We start from the raw sequence: 12,500 nt of genomic DNA on the forward strand, positions 1-12,500 counted from the left end.
CTCTAAAGCTCACTCTGGGAGGGTGTGCAGTCGCTAGAGCTCACTCTGGGAGGGTGTGCAGTCGCTAGAGCTCACTCTGGGAGGGTGTGCAGTCTCTAGAGCTCACTCTGGGAGGGTGTGCAGTCTCCAGTCATCAGCACAGACAATAACCTTCATCCCTCAGAGCTGTGAGAATGTTTCTGGATGGCATCAACGCGAGCCCCTGATACTGTTGCCCCACAGATGACTTGCGGGGTGTTAACTGGGCTACAGTGAGGGTGGTTTATTGTGTGGAGGTCCCCTTCCTGAAACCTCCTAGAAGGTTCCAGTCCACCTACCTTTCTCAGTTGACCAACTGGATGAGCCTTCAAACTTGTATTTTTTTTATTTATTTTTGTTTTGTTAATTAAACATTGATTTTCTCCCAGCAGAAACAGACCCATAACTCCTTTGGTTCCTGGAGACCCCAGTCGTCACAAAGCGTAAGACCCACAAGACCTCACCAAGCTCCTGCCTACTGCCCTGGCTACTGATTCCTCTGGTTTCTTAGGCTATTATCTCCTCCCTAGGTGTGGGTGGGTGGAGGATATGGGTGGAGGGTTTGACTCCTCCCTAGGTTTGGATGGGTGGAGGGTTTGACTCCTCCTTAGGTTTGGATGGGTGGAGGGTTTGGCTCCTCCGTAGGTGTGGGTGGGTGGGTGGAGGGTTTGCATCCTCCGTAGGTGAGGATGGGTGGAGCGTTTGCGCCTTCCGTAGGTGAGAATGGGTGGAGGGTTTGGGTGGAGGGCTCCTCTGTAGTAGAGTCACATCAGGCTTTGACGGGTATTAGATCAGAGCAGACTCGTGTTTTTCTCTTGGTCATCTCGCCTCATCTTTGGTCTGGAAAGCAGCTGGCTGGTAATATCTGTTTCTGATTCTGTTTTTACTCATAAAAAGTTTTGTGCCTCTTTACAACAGACTGTTGCAGGAACTTGTAGGTTTTGTGGGTAAAAAGTAAAATACATTTTTAATGAGTTTTTTGGGGGTTTTTGTAAAATCTGGAAACCTTTATCTTTACCTGTTTACATCATTTTTCTCCTTTTCTAATCTCTGATCTGAAGACTGTCCAGGCAGGTGATGTAAGGAGTCTTCCCCGGCTGGACAGAGGGTGGATTACTGAGCTTGTCTCATCCACCCCTAGGTCCTGTCCCCACCAGACTGGGATATGTCCCTGACAGACTGGGATTCACCTTCTTTTTGCTCTTTTACGTTTAAAACGGAGCCATAAATTATATTCTAGCGCTAAACATTCTGTCCTTAGAAGTATGAGTGGAACCTGATCCGAGCTGGTCTGGAACCTGTGCTTCATCAAATCCAAGGTGACAGAGTAGAGACATCACTTATCACTGTCATCTCTTAGCAGAGGTACAGGAGGAAGAAGGGGGTTCTCTGGAGTGTCATTTGGTTCTAGAGCCCTGAGTCTACTGTCCCAGTTCTAGAGCCCTGAGTCTACTGTCCCAGTTCTAGAGCCCTGAGTCTACTGTCCCAGTTCTAGAGCCCTGAGTCTACTGTCCCAGTTCTAGAGCCCTGAGTCTACTGTCCCAGTTCTAGAGCCCTGAGTCTACTGTCCCAGTTCTAGAGCCCTGAGTCTACTGTCCCAGTTCTAGAGCCCTGAGTCTACTGTCCCAGTTCTAGAGCCCTGAGTCTACTGTCCCAGTTCTAGAGCTCTGAGTCTACTGTCCCAGTTCTAGAGCCCTGAGTCTAAAGTCCCAGTTCTAGAGCCCTGAGTCTACTGTCCCAGTTCTTCAGTAATTCTCTGAGCTGTTGGTTTTAATGTCTGTACGCTTACATAGAGAGAATGACAAAGAAAGAATGAAGAAACTATAAAAACAGAATGTGAGTTCGGGCTGGTGCTAATTATTTCTGGGTATGTGGTCTAATGTCGTCATGGACCTGGGCTCTTGCATGGTTAATCTGGAGGGCAAAGATGGTAATGCATGGCTGTCATTACCTCACTGGGACGGAGGTGTTTTCTGCCGAAGTATTCAGGAAGAATTCCGTCGGATAAATCGTTGCTAACTTTGTCTGTTTGGTCTCACGCTTCGCGCTTATAACTATGTGGACGCCGACCACTAACCCTCACACACGTTTGCCTGTATTAACGCTTGGTGAGCTTGGATACAGTAGCTCTTGATTTGGGCTCCATTACTTATGTCTGTCTGTCTCTCTCTCTCTCATTGTTTCAGATTGAGAAGATCATGACGTTAATCGGAGCAGGCATTGACTTCTCCAAAGACCCAGAGAGCACCACGTCAGGTGGGTCTTTTAAAATTCTTTGTACACTGTGACCCTCCCTTAGTTAGCTTAAATAGTTATATGCACACTGTGACCTCATTCAGTATTATGTTATATGTTGGGTCTTATTAGCCCAATTCAGAACCTATGACTTTTCACCACCGCCAAAAACACCCCACACTGCCCTCTGTGCTGTGGAATATGAGCCAGCGCTAGATAATATCACCAAAAGTCCTCCCTAAAATGTCATAAATGTCTTTACATTGAAATCTTAGTAATGTGTTATGTAATGTGAAAACTTGTTGTTTTGCTGCTGGATGTTTATTTATGTGAGATAATGTAGAAATCCGATAATATGAAAAAAATTTCAAAGATCTGGAACATAAATGTTGGAGGTGGAATTTTGATGCCTAACCTTTAATTCTTTAAAGGTAGGTGAGACAACTAGAGCTGGACTCAGAATTCCAGAATGCACTGCAGCTACATGACCCTGTTAAGTAAGCAGGTAGCACTATGGGTAATGTAGGAAAATATATAGTGGAGTCCATAAAAAGTCGTTAAACTAAAGCCCATTATGGACATTCATCCTGGAATGGTTCTCAGCTGAAATTGAACGTCAAATGAATGATAAATATCAAATAATTTTTAATTGTTTTAATGGTTTTTAATTTTAATTCGCTGGTTGTCAAAGTGTGTACTCATATATATTTGTACATGTAATTCAGTATGTGTGTGTGTGTGTGTGTGTGTGTGTGTGTGTGTGTGTGTGTATGTGTGTATGTGTGTGTGTTTTAACCCAAACCACATGGCCAAGGCTACTTATTATCCAGACTGGTTTGAATGGGAGTCTCTGGTGGGTTCATTTAAACATGCTAACACACACACGGGTCTGGGTCATTTGGGTCTCAGAGCATCTCTAAAACGCCAGATCTCGTGGTATGCAGTGGTTATTACCCACCAAACAAAAAAGTCTCATGGGGGCAGCCTGTGAACCAATTACCCCAACATGAAAGGGTCATGACCCAAGGCCCACCGATGAGATTGGGGGGGCGAAGGCCAACCCGTCTGGTTCAGCCCCGTGGATGAGCCACCGTAGCACACACTGCTGAACAGGGCCACGTTGACGGTCAGGTTGGGATTGTAAAGGTGACCGAGCACACCGCGCATGGTATCTTGATCCTTATGGGCTTCCATAGCCACACACTGGTCAAAGCACACATGCTGTACATCCTGTGGTATGTCAATATGTTACCGTGATGATTAATCTAACTTTGGCCAAAAATGTTTAACATTCTAGAACAATCCGTTAACATGATGCAAAGAATGTTTCCTATAATCCAGTGATTCATATAATGTAGTGGTTCATATTATCCAGTCGTCCGTATAATCTAGTGGTTCAAAAAGGGGGGGGAACCACTGATGTATCCTAAGACGAGATTCTGGGAATGTTTCCGCTTGGCTGGGAGTAACGGGTGGCGCAGGACCAACGTTGCTTGACCTTCGAGTTTACGAGCACTGGTCCCACTGTACTGCTCGCTATCTGACACTCGGACTGCTCCAGCAGCCGGACGTTACCGAGAGTAGAAAGCTAAGCCCTTTAGATTTAGATCTCTCTCTCGCGCTCTCTCTGGGCGTATTGCGTTCATGCGTGCGTAGATTCTCCCATGTTACAGGATCCGAATGGCTGTAATGGAATAGCCTCTCCATGGACAGGAAACACTATGCCGGCTGTTTTTGGGAACGTGTGTAAGAGCGGGCATGTCCAGTACGGACCGAGTGGTACCCAGGAGACACTGGTGTGTGCTGCTTGGTGATGGATGGTCTTGGGTAGTGCGGAGCTAGTGCGTGAGCTAGTTATTTGAGGCAGGTGTTAGCAAGGCAGCCTGGACAAAAATGGACTTCCTCTGGAAGAGTTGTAGCTACGCCATCATTCTCCAGACAAAAAAAACACCCTTATACCTAAACCAAATTCGCTATTTTGACATGAGCATTTATTTTTAAAATTAATTTTTGCTCTTTAAAATTCTTTACATTTGATTTTATTTTCATTCTGTTCAGTTCCCCAGTTCTGGTATATCCCTTATCCGTCATTATTTTTTGTTTCTTTATTTTTGGCTTTTTTTTTATGCTTTGTATTGTCCTTGCTGTGCTCAGCATGCTTGAAGGAGGTCTTAACCACTTGATGCTACCACACGATGACGGTGCATTTCTGTTTTTCTGTCACTCCGTACAGGAGAGAGAGAGAGCGGGAGTGACCCTCACTGACTAGGAGACAGGGAGTGTAGGTTACATCGTGGTCTTCTCATCCTTACCAGCTCGAGTAGAGATCACCTGCAGAGCCTGAAGGATTTCGAGCGTCTGTCTGATGGAACTGTCTGTTTCCAGACTGTTCTGTCTGTCCATAACAGGTCTGAGTCAGTTAAGACCAGTTCTCTGCACTGACCTGACCCGAGGAGCAGTCCCTCTGTCTCCTACATGCTCACGTGTTATCGTTACGTCACTGACCAGCCCTTTATTTCATATCTGTTTATCAGACTGCTGTGTTAAGGTGTGGATCATTTAACGATGTGTCCAAAATAACGGAGAAATATGAGGATTTTTCCCTCTGATTCAAACTGTCCACCAGCACTGCAGTTACGCGTTAGAAGCACTGGAAGGTGTTCGCTTAATGTTTGGCAGGACTGGTTGCTTATTGTGTGTCAGCAACTTTGGCTGGTTGTGCTCTGGATTCAGGTCCTAAAATATGAATGTCTGATTGTGTAATGAGGGAATCGCAGCGCCCTGTAGCCTGGAAATAAGCTGAACTAACACTCACTACTCAGCTGTGCGTGCGGCTCTGTGCGTTGCTGTGTGACGTTCTGTGTCATTTCGTGTCGTTGTGCCATTCCGTGTCATTTTGTGTCATTCCGTGCCATTCCCTGTCATTCCGTGCCATTCCTGTGGATGACAGGTAAGGGCAGAGTGCGGCTCTCACGTGGCAGGTAAGTCTGTTACGCGGTGCTTAGTGAAACCTCCTCTCGCTTTCCTGTCATGATGACGATGACCGAGAACATGACTGTGACTCTATCGTCACACGTACTGAACATCGAGAGAGAGAGCGAGAGAGAGAGCGGGAGAGAGCGGGAGAGAGAGCGGGAGAGAGCGGGAGAGAGAGCGGGAGAGAGCGAAAAAGGGGAAAGGGGTAGACAGCGGGAGGGAGGGTGGGAGGGAGGAGACATAGCAGAGAGGAGACGTAGCTGCAGGCTGCAGAGCAGAGCTGACGATGTCCTGTGCAGAGGACGTGCGTCCCTCAGGCCCGGAGCCCCATCCCACACACAGACGAAGCCCTGCCGAACCAAATCAGTGCGGATAAGAACAGGAGCCGTGTCTGGTGTCCCAGCTGGTGCCGGGAGCCATCCTGGCTGACGGGAGCCAAGCGTGGGGGCACTGAAGAGTTTTGTGGGATTCACTTGTTCGCATCTCGCTGTCTCACCGGCGAGGGGGGGGTTGGGGGAGAGAGAACGGACTTCCAGTCGGCCTGGTCCCCCGTCTGAGCTCCCTGTCTGAGACCATCGACTGTCCAGCCTTAACCACTTCGAGCTGGTTTGCAGTGGGGTTTTCATCTGTGTGGTAACTGTGCGTGGAGGCTGGAGTGTTTGGGTCTAGTGATCGAGGTCCTGTGTGTGTGGGAGAGACGCTGAAGGCGCGTGGAGGAAGTGCCTGAGTCTGGTGTCTGCAGCGCGTGGCAACGGTCAGGGCGTGGAAAGGGTTACCGCGGAGCTCCTGACCGCGAACGGCACCAAAGAAGCGGACGAGCGGTGCGATATGTCTGTGCCTAGCCGCCTGCCGGAGAAATAAAATCGAGCAGACCAGCAGATCTACGAGTGTCCAGGACCCTGTTAAAAGCTCTGTGTGTGTGTGTGTGTGTGTGTGTGTTCTTGTGCATGTGCTGCTTACTGGACAGAGGCTGTTAACAGTGTGTGTGATCACTGTTTAATGAAGCAGGAGGTGTTTGTGTGCGTGTGAAATCAGTGTTTAATTTGGCAGGAGGTGTGTGTGTGCAATCAGTGTTTCATTAGGCAGGTGGTAGCTACAGTCTTTCCTGGACAGCTAACTGCAAGAGTGTGTATTGCGTCCCAGACCCTGCGCGACTGCCTGAGTGGTTTAGTGTATGCAGCTCTCTAGTGGGCGGGGACAGGCGGGCTGTGCGGACCTTGTTGGCATGGTGACCTGCTGCCTGCTTGCTCCAAAGCTCCGCCCCCTCCTCGGCCTGTCCCAGGGCCCTGGGGAGAACCCCTCTTCCAGCTCGTGGGCGTTTCATCTCTCCGTGTTTCTGCTGAACACTCTCCTCGTTAACACCAGCTGCTTAATTACGAGAGATCTGCATGGCTGTTATTTTAGGTTGCAGCTCCCCGATCTGCGTTTTCAGAGGAGCGTCTCATCCGAGATGCTGACGTGTGCTTGCCGGAGTGTTTCTGGATGTTACTGCGGTGCATTTCTGAATGTTCCTGACTGCGCAGCGGAACACACTGTGCGCACGACGTCCTGATCCGAAACTGACGCCCTGAACCAGCCAGAACCGTCGGCCTTCTCGGCGCGACTCCAGAAGGTTCCTTCAGAGTATCTCAGTGCAGTCCCTACTCTGGAGGAAGCTGTGCACCTGTAAACACTCCGCCTGTGTGTAATAATGCTCTGTTCTGCTGTGGCTGCCTCAGGACCCACTCACGTAACTACCTGAACTACAACCCGGAACTACAAATCCCACCTTCCCCCTTTGAGCTGAGCTCTGTGTGTGTGTGTGTGTGTGTGTGTGTGTGTGTGTGTGTGTGTGTGTGTGTGTGTGAGAGAGAGCAAGCGTGGGCCGCTGGGCCGGCCTCCGCCAGGACGCTGTCTCCGCTGCCCTCCTGGTGCTCATGCCCGCGGTGCTGCTGGCCGAGGGTGATGTGGCGGTGTCACGTGACATCCTCGGGGTGTCGTTGCTACGGGTTACGGGGCTTCTCCCTGCTCAGGCGCGTCCCTGTGTCCACAGGCGCGGTGGGACGTCTCCTGCAGCAGTCGGTGGGGGACTGGCTGGAGCACGTCGGCCTGCCGCAGTACGAGAGCAAGCTGCTGCTCAACGGCTTTGACGACCTGCGCTTCATGGTGAGTGGCCCGCACGCACACGTGGACGCGCACAGACGCACACAAAAGCACACGCACGCACAGACATACATGCACTCGTGTGCACACGCACACAAAAACACGCATGCAGCCCACATGCATGCACTCGGGTGTGCACACACACAGACACACACACACAAAAACACACGCACGGACATACGTACACAGACGCACGTGCACGTGTGCACACCCATCCACGTACATGTGTGCGGACGCGCACAGACGCACACAAAAGCACACGCACGCACAGACATACATGCACTCGTGTGCACACGCACACAAAAACACGCATGCAGCCCACATGCATGCACTCGGGTGTGCACACACACAGACACACACACACAAAAACACACGCACGGACATACGTACACAGACGCACGTGCACGTGTGCACACCCATCCACGTACATGTGTGCGGACGCGCACAGACACACACAAAAGCACACGCACGCACAGACATACATGCACGCGTGTGCACACGCACACAAAAACACGCATGCAGCCCACATGCATGCACTCGGGTGTGCACACACACACACACAAAAACACACGCACGGACATACGTACACAGACGCACGTGCACGTGTGCACACCCATCCACGTACATGTGTGCGGGCGCACACACACACACACACACACACACACACACACACAAAACACACACAGACACACATGTGCCTGCATGCATACCCATCCACGCACTTGTTTATACACACACACGCACACATTATTTTTCTACCTATAGATGCAATACATACAAACATGCCATGTCGCATTCCTACACTACAACCACACCCACACAGTGTTTGTAAGGATTATGTTTCTGAAGTATATTAAGTATATTTAAAACTGCACTGTTGTGACTTCACTTTCCCGGGTGTTTGGAGACAGATGTCACACTTAAAGACTGAGGCAGCCCAGTGGTTAACAGGATTAGAGCTTCTCTGCTCTGTTCACCTTCATTTGTACAAGGACATGCTTTTCTCTGGTCTTTGGCTTTAGAGTAGTTTTTCTAAGTCATGCCTGCGTGTGTGTGTGCATGTGTGTGTGTCTTTAGAGCTCTACAGAGTCAGAACAAAGGGTTTTAATGCATAAAAATGTAGAAACTAAAGGTGAATCTTGTTATCAGAATGAAACATCATATTGAACCTAAACATGTATACCCCTGTGCTACACACACACACACGTTTATCTATTGTTATTTTTTGGTGTTGTTTTCACTTTATTATCTCATTGTGAGTCATACAACTGAGAAGGATTAATGTGATCAAAGAAGAATGAATCTTGATATTATTGACTGACAGTTCTCTCCCTACGGAGTAATGTTTCCTGATATCCACACGGACCCTATAGCGTCCCCAGTCTCGCTCCTGTCAGTCCTGATTCTGATCTTCAACCCATCATGGAAGATGGAGCCTTAGCAACCGTCTCTGAGCCTTAACAACCATCTCTGAGCCTTAGCTACTGTCTCTGAGCCTTACCGACCGACCATCTCTGAGCCTTAGTGATGGTTTCTGTGGCTGAATTTACCTGTAGACACATTGCTATGAGGACCTCTCAAGAACCGTTTAAAGTCCCACAAGATGAACAGGATCTCTCTCCCTCTCTCTCTCTCTCTCTCTCTCTCTCTCTCTCACACACACACAAACACACACAGACACACGCACACGGTCTGAATACATTAGCCTTAGGTCGTAACAGAGATGCAGTCATTGCAAATATACCAGTTGACAGAAAACATTGGTGTGCTGCATCCTTATTGGCTCAGAGATCTGGGCTATGATTCGCTCTCTGACTTTACCAGGCAGCACTACCATTTAAGCGGGTCATTTACACAAACAAAGGACTCGGTTGTTGACGTCAGTAGCAAATAAAAGCTGACTGGATGAAGCTGGGGACGTTGGTGACGCGGTAGTGTCGTTGGGTGGTCGGATTAACCTGCTCCTGATTTGGTAAAAGGTCTCGTTCTGTTATGTTTTTAAATTCTGATTTCAGACGTTGTAACAGGGGGGAAGACCACAGACTTCCCTTCGCACTGTCTGAGAGGAATATGAATAGAGTAGAAAAGAAAAAATGAACACGACATCTGGAGCGCAGGGCTGAGCAAAGCCCAGCGCTGCCCGTCAGGTGTGAGTGACACCACTTCAAACAGTTGCTCTGTGAGCGTCTGCCTGCTTGGTAATGGGAATTGATGACACACACACACACACACACACACGGTGAGGTAATGGGGATTGATGACACACACACACACACACACACACAAATGGTGAGATAATGGGGATTGATGACACACACACTCACACACACACACACACACACACAGCGAGGTAATGGGGATTGATCGAACTCACACACACAGAGCAAGCTAATGGGGATTCATGGTGCTGGGACCGAAGCACACTGGCTGATCACGAGCCTCCAGTCGGGATCCCAGACGGTCCACAATCTCCTGTGGTTCCATACAGCCAGCAATGATGACCCATACTTCTGTTCTCTTTCTAAATGTATGCATATATAATACACACATTAGAATATATGCATATGCAATTACACACATTAGAATGTGTGCATATGCAATACATACATTAGAATGTGTGCATATACAGTACATACATTAAAATATGTGCATACATTTCATTCAAATATAGGCACATCACATTCAGTGCTATGCGGTGCCGTGTGTTTCAGAGGAGTGTGTTTGTGTTGTGGAGTATGGCGTGTTGTGTTGTAGGATACAGTGTGTTGTGCAGTATGGCATGTAGTGCTGTAGATGGTGAATCTAAATTCAAATACAAACAGCAAATGTTTCATTCAGACCATGGTGTGTGTATTACACAGGAGCTGTGATCTATACACACACACACACACACACTCTTAACACTGAACACAGGAGCACGTACACACACACCTTTTTCATCACAATTTCTTGCCTCACTGCATTCAGTATGAGGTATAATCTCCCTCTGTGCATGCTTACAATTCTCTCTCCCTCATTTAAGTGTGTGTGTGTGTGTGTGTCTGTGTGTCTGTGTATGTGGAGGACAGAGAGAATTATGAGGTAAGCTCGTCTTGGTTTGCTTCTTGAGTTGCATGTGTCGAGCGCGATCACGTACTCCAGTATTGGAGTCCATTCAGAAAAACGGGTGGTGCATTCTGAATGAGACATCCAGCTCTGCTGTGGGAGGGGTCTGGCTGTTCATATTCAGCGCGCCATTAAACACAGAGAAATGACTTCATTAAATCCCTTTACTGCACTTCAATCACTCCTCCATTCTGCTCATATTTCTCTCTCTCTCTCTCTCTCTTTAAGTATATTAAGTATATTGACAGAATAAAGATAATTATCATATAGCGATGATATAATCTCTCTCTTCCCCCAGTGAGAGGGTCATGGGTGTGGAGGTTGAGTGGTGTTATTGTGTTGGTCTGAACTGGGAGGTACTGTGTTTATGTAAATGAGGCTCGCTCTCATTGGCTCCAGAGAGTTGAGTGTAGGACAAATGACAGCCGTGCAGGGGGAGAACAGAGAGGGACTGTGGGATACTGAGAAGGCATCATGTGACCTGCTGTTAAGGTTAATATGTGATTAGTGACAAACAGATGAGTGTTTCACAGTTAAACACCCACACACCACCCTGTACACGCACACACACACACACACACACACACACACACACACCACCCTGTACACGCGCACACACACACACACACACACACACACCACCCTGTACACGCACACACACACACACACACCACCCTGTACACGCACACACACACACACACACCACCCTGTACACGCACACACACACACACACACCACCCTGTACACGCACACACACACACGCACACACACACACACACACACACACACACACCACCCTGTACACCCACATGCGCACACACACACACACACACACACACACACACACACAGGCATACACATACACACTCACGCGCACACACACCGCATTTTCTAGTTGATGGCAGGGTAATGAAAGTCCACAAAGGAGCCGTATTGATTAAATATTGATCAGACAGCTGGAGCTACATCAAACACGCGCACACACACACCCACACACACACACACACACACACACGCAAACACATACACACTCACGTATACACACACACACACACACACGCAAACACATACACACTCACGTATACACACACACACGTGCTCACACATACATACATACACGCACACACACACACACACACATACAGACATGCACGCACATGTACAGACACGTGCACACACACACACAGAGCGTGTATCTGTTGGTGTCTCCCTGTCTCTGTCTGTCTGCCTGCCTGTCTATCTGTCTGGCTGCCTGCCTGTCTGTCTGCTTTCATTATGCTGAAGTTTCTTTAAGCAGTTTCTGCAGCTCCTGCACTAACATATCTGACTCAGCTCAGTTATCAGACCCTTCAGCTGAGTCAGGGGCCCAAGCCAGGAATAACAGGCGGGCTGGATGTGCTCTGGGTGGGGGTGTTGTGTAGGATGGATGTGGGAGTTCTACACGATTCCTTTACACTGAGTTTGGGAAGGTCCTCTGTTTACTTAGTGTATTGCGGGTGTGACAGAACCCCTTACTCTGTGCGTGTGTGTGTGTGTGTGTGTGTGTGTGTGTGTTTTAGGGGAGTAATGTGATGGAGGAGCAGGATCTGAGAGAGATTGGGATTACAGATGCAGCACACAGGAGAAAACTCCTAAATGCAGCTCGCACTCTGCCAAAGGTATGTTTCAATACACACACACACACACACACACACACACACACACACACACACACACACACACACAGACATAAACACAGAAATATTAGTTATTTACTGTAATTCCGGGTGCTAGTGTTCTGAGATAGGTGAATGAGGTACAACATACACAGCTAGTTAGAGTACGTGCGTGTGTGTGGGTGCAGGTGAAAACTCTCGGCTGTGATGGCAGTACATCTCTGTCCTCTTGGCTCGACTCGTTGGGTCTGACTGAGTACCTGCCGAGCTTCCTCACCAGCGGCTACCGCACACTCGACTGTGTGAAGAACCTGTGGGAGCTCGAGATCGTCAACGTGAGAGCAGAACACACACACACACACTGATCAG

At 48.6% G+C, this 12,500-nt stretch overlaps 1 protein-coding gene across 7 annotated transcripts in view; it reads left to right on the forward strand.

The window, feature by feature from the left end:
• The window catches only part of LOC113568212 (ankyrin repeat and SAM domain-containing protein 1A-like), a 59,194-nt gene that overhangs the window by 35,219 nt on the left and 11,475 nt on the right, over positions 1 to 12,500 (forward strand). For all 7 annotated transcript variants that reach the window (XR_004775577.1, XM_035522379.1, XM_035522381.1 and 4 more), the window contains 4 exons: positions 2,205 to 2,274; positions 7,262 to 7,374; positions 12,036 to 12,134; positions 12,320 to 12,466. Coding sequence is in view for 6 of the 7 variants with exons in the window: in XM_035522379.1 (XP_035378272.1) it covers positions 2,205 to 2,274; positions 7,262 to 7,374; positions 12,036 to 12,134; positions 12,320 to 12,466 (429 nt within the window). In the remaining variant the exon portion in view is untranslated. The remainder of the gene's footprint in view (positions 1 to 2,204; positions 2,275 to 7,261; positions 7,375 to 12,035; positions 12,135 to 12,319; positions 12,467 to 12,500) is intronic.

Source organism: Electrophorus electricus, chromosome 24, assembly GCF_013358815.1.
Source record: "Electrophorus electricus isolate fEleEle1 chromosome 24, fEleEle1.pri, whole genome shotgun sequence".
NCBI lineage: Eukaryota > Metazoa > Chordata > Actinopteri > Gymnotiformes > Gymnotidae > Electrophorus > Electrophorus electricus.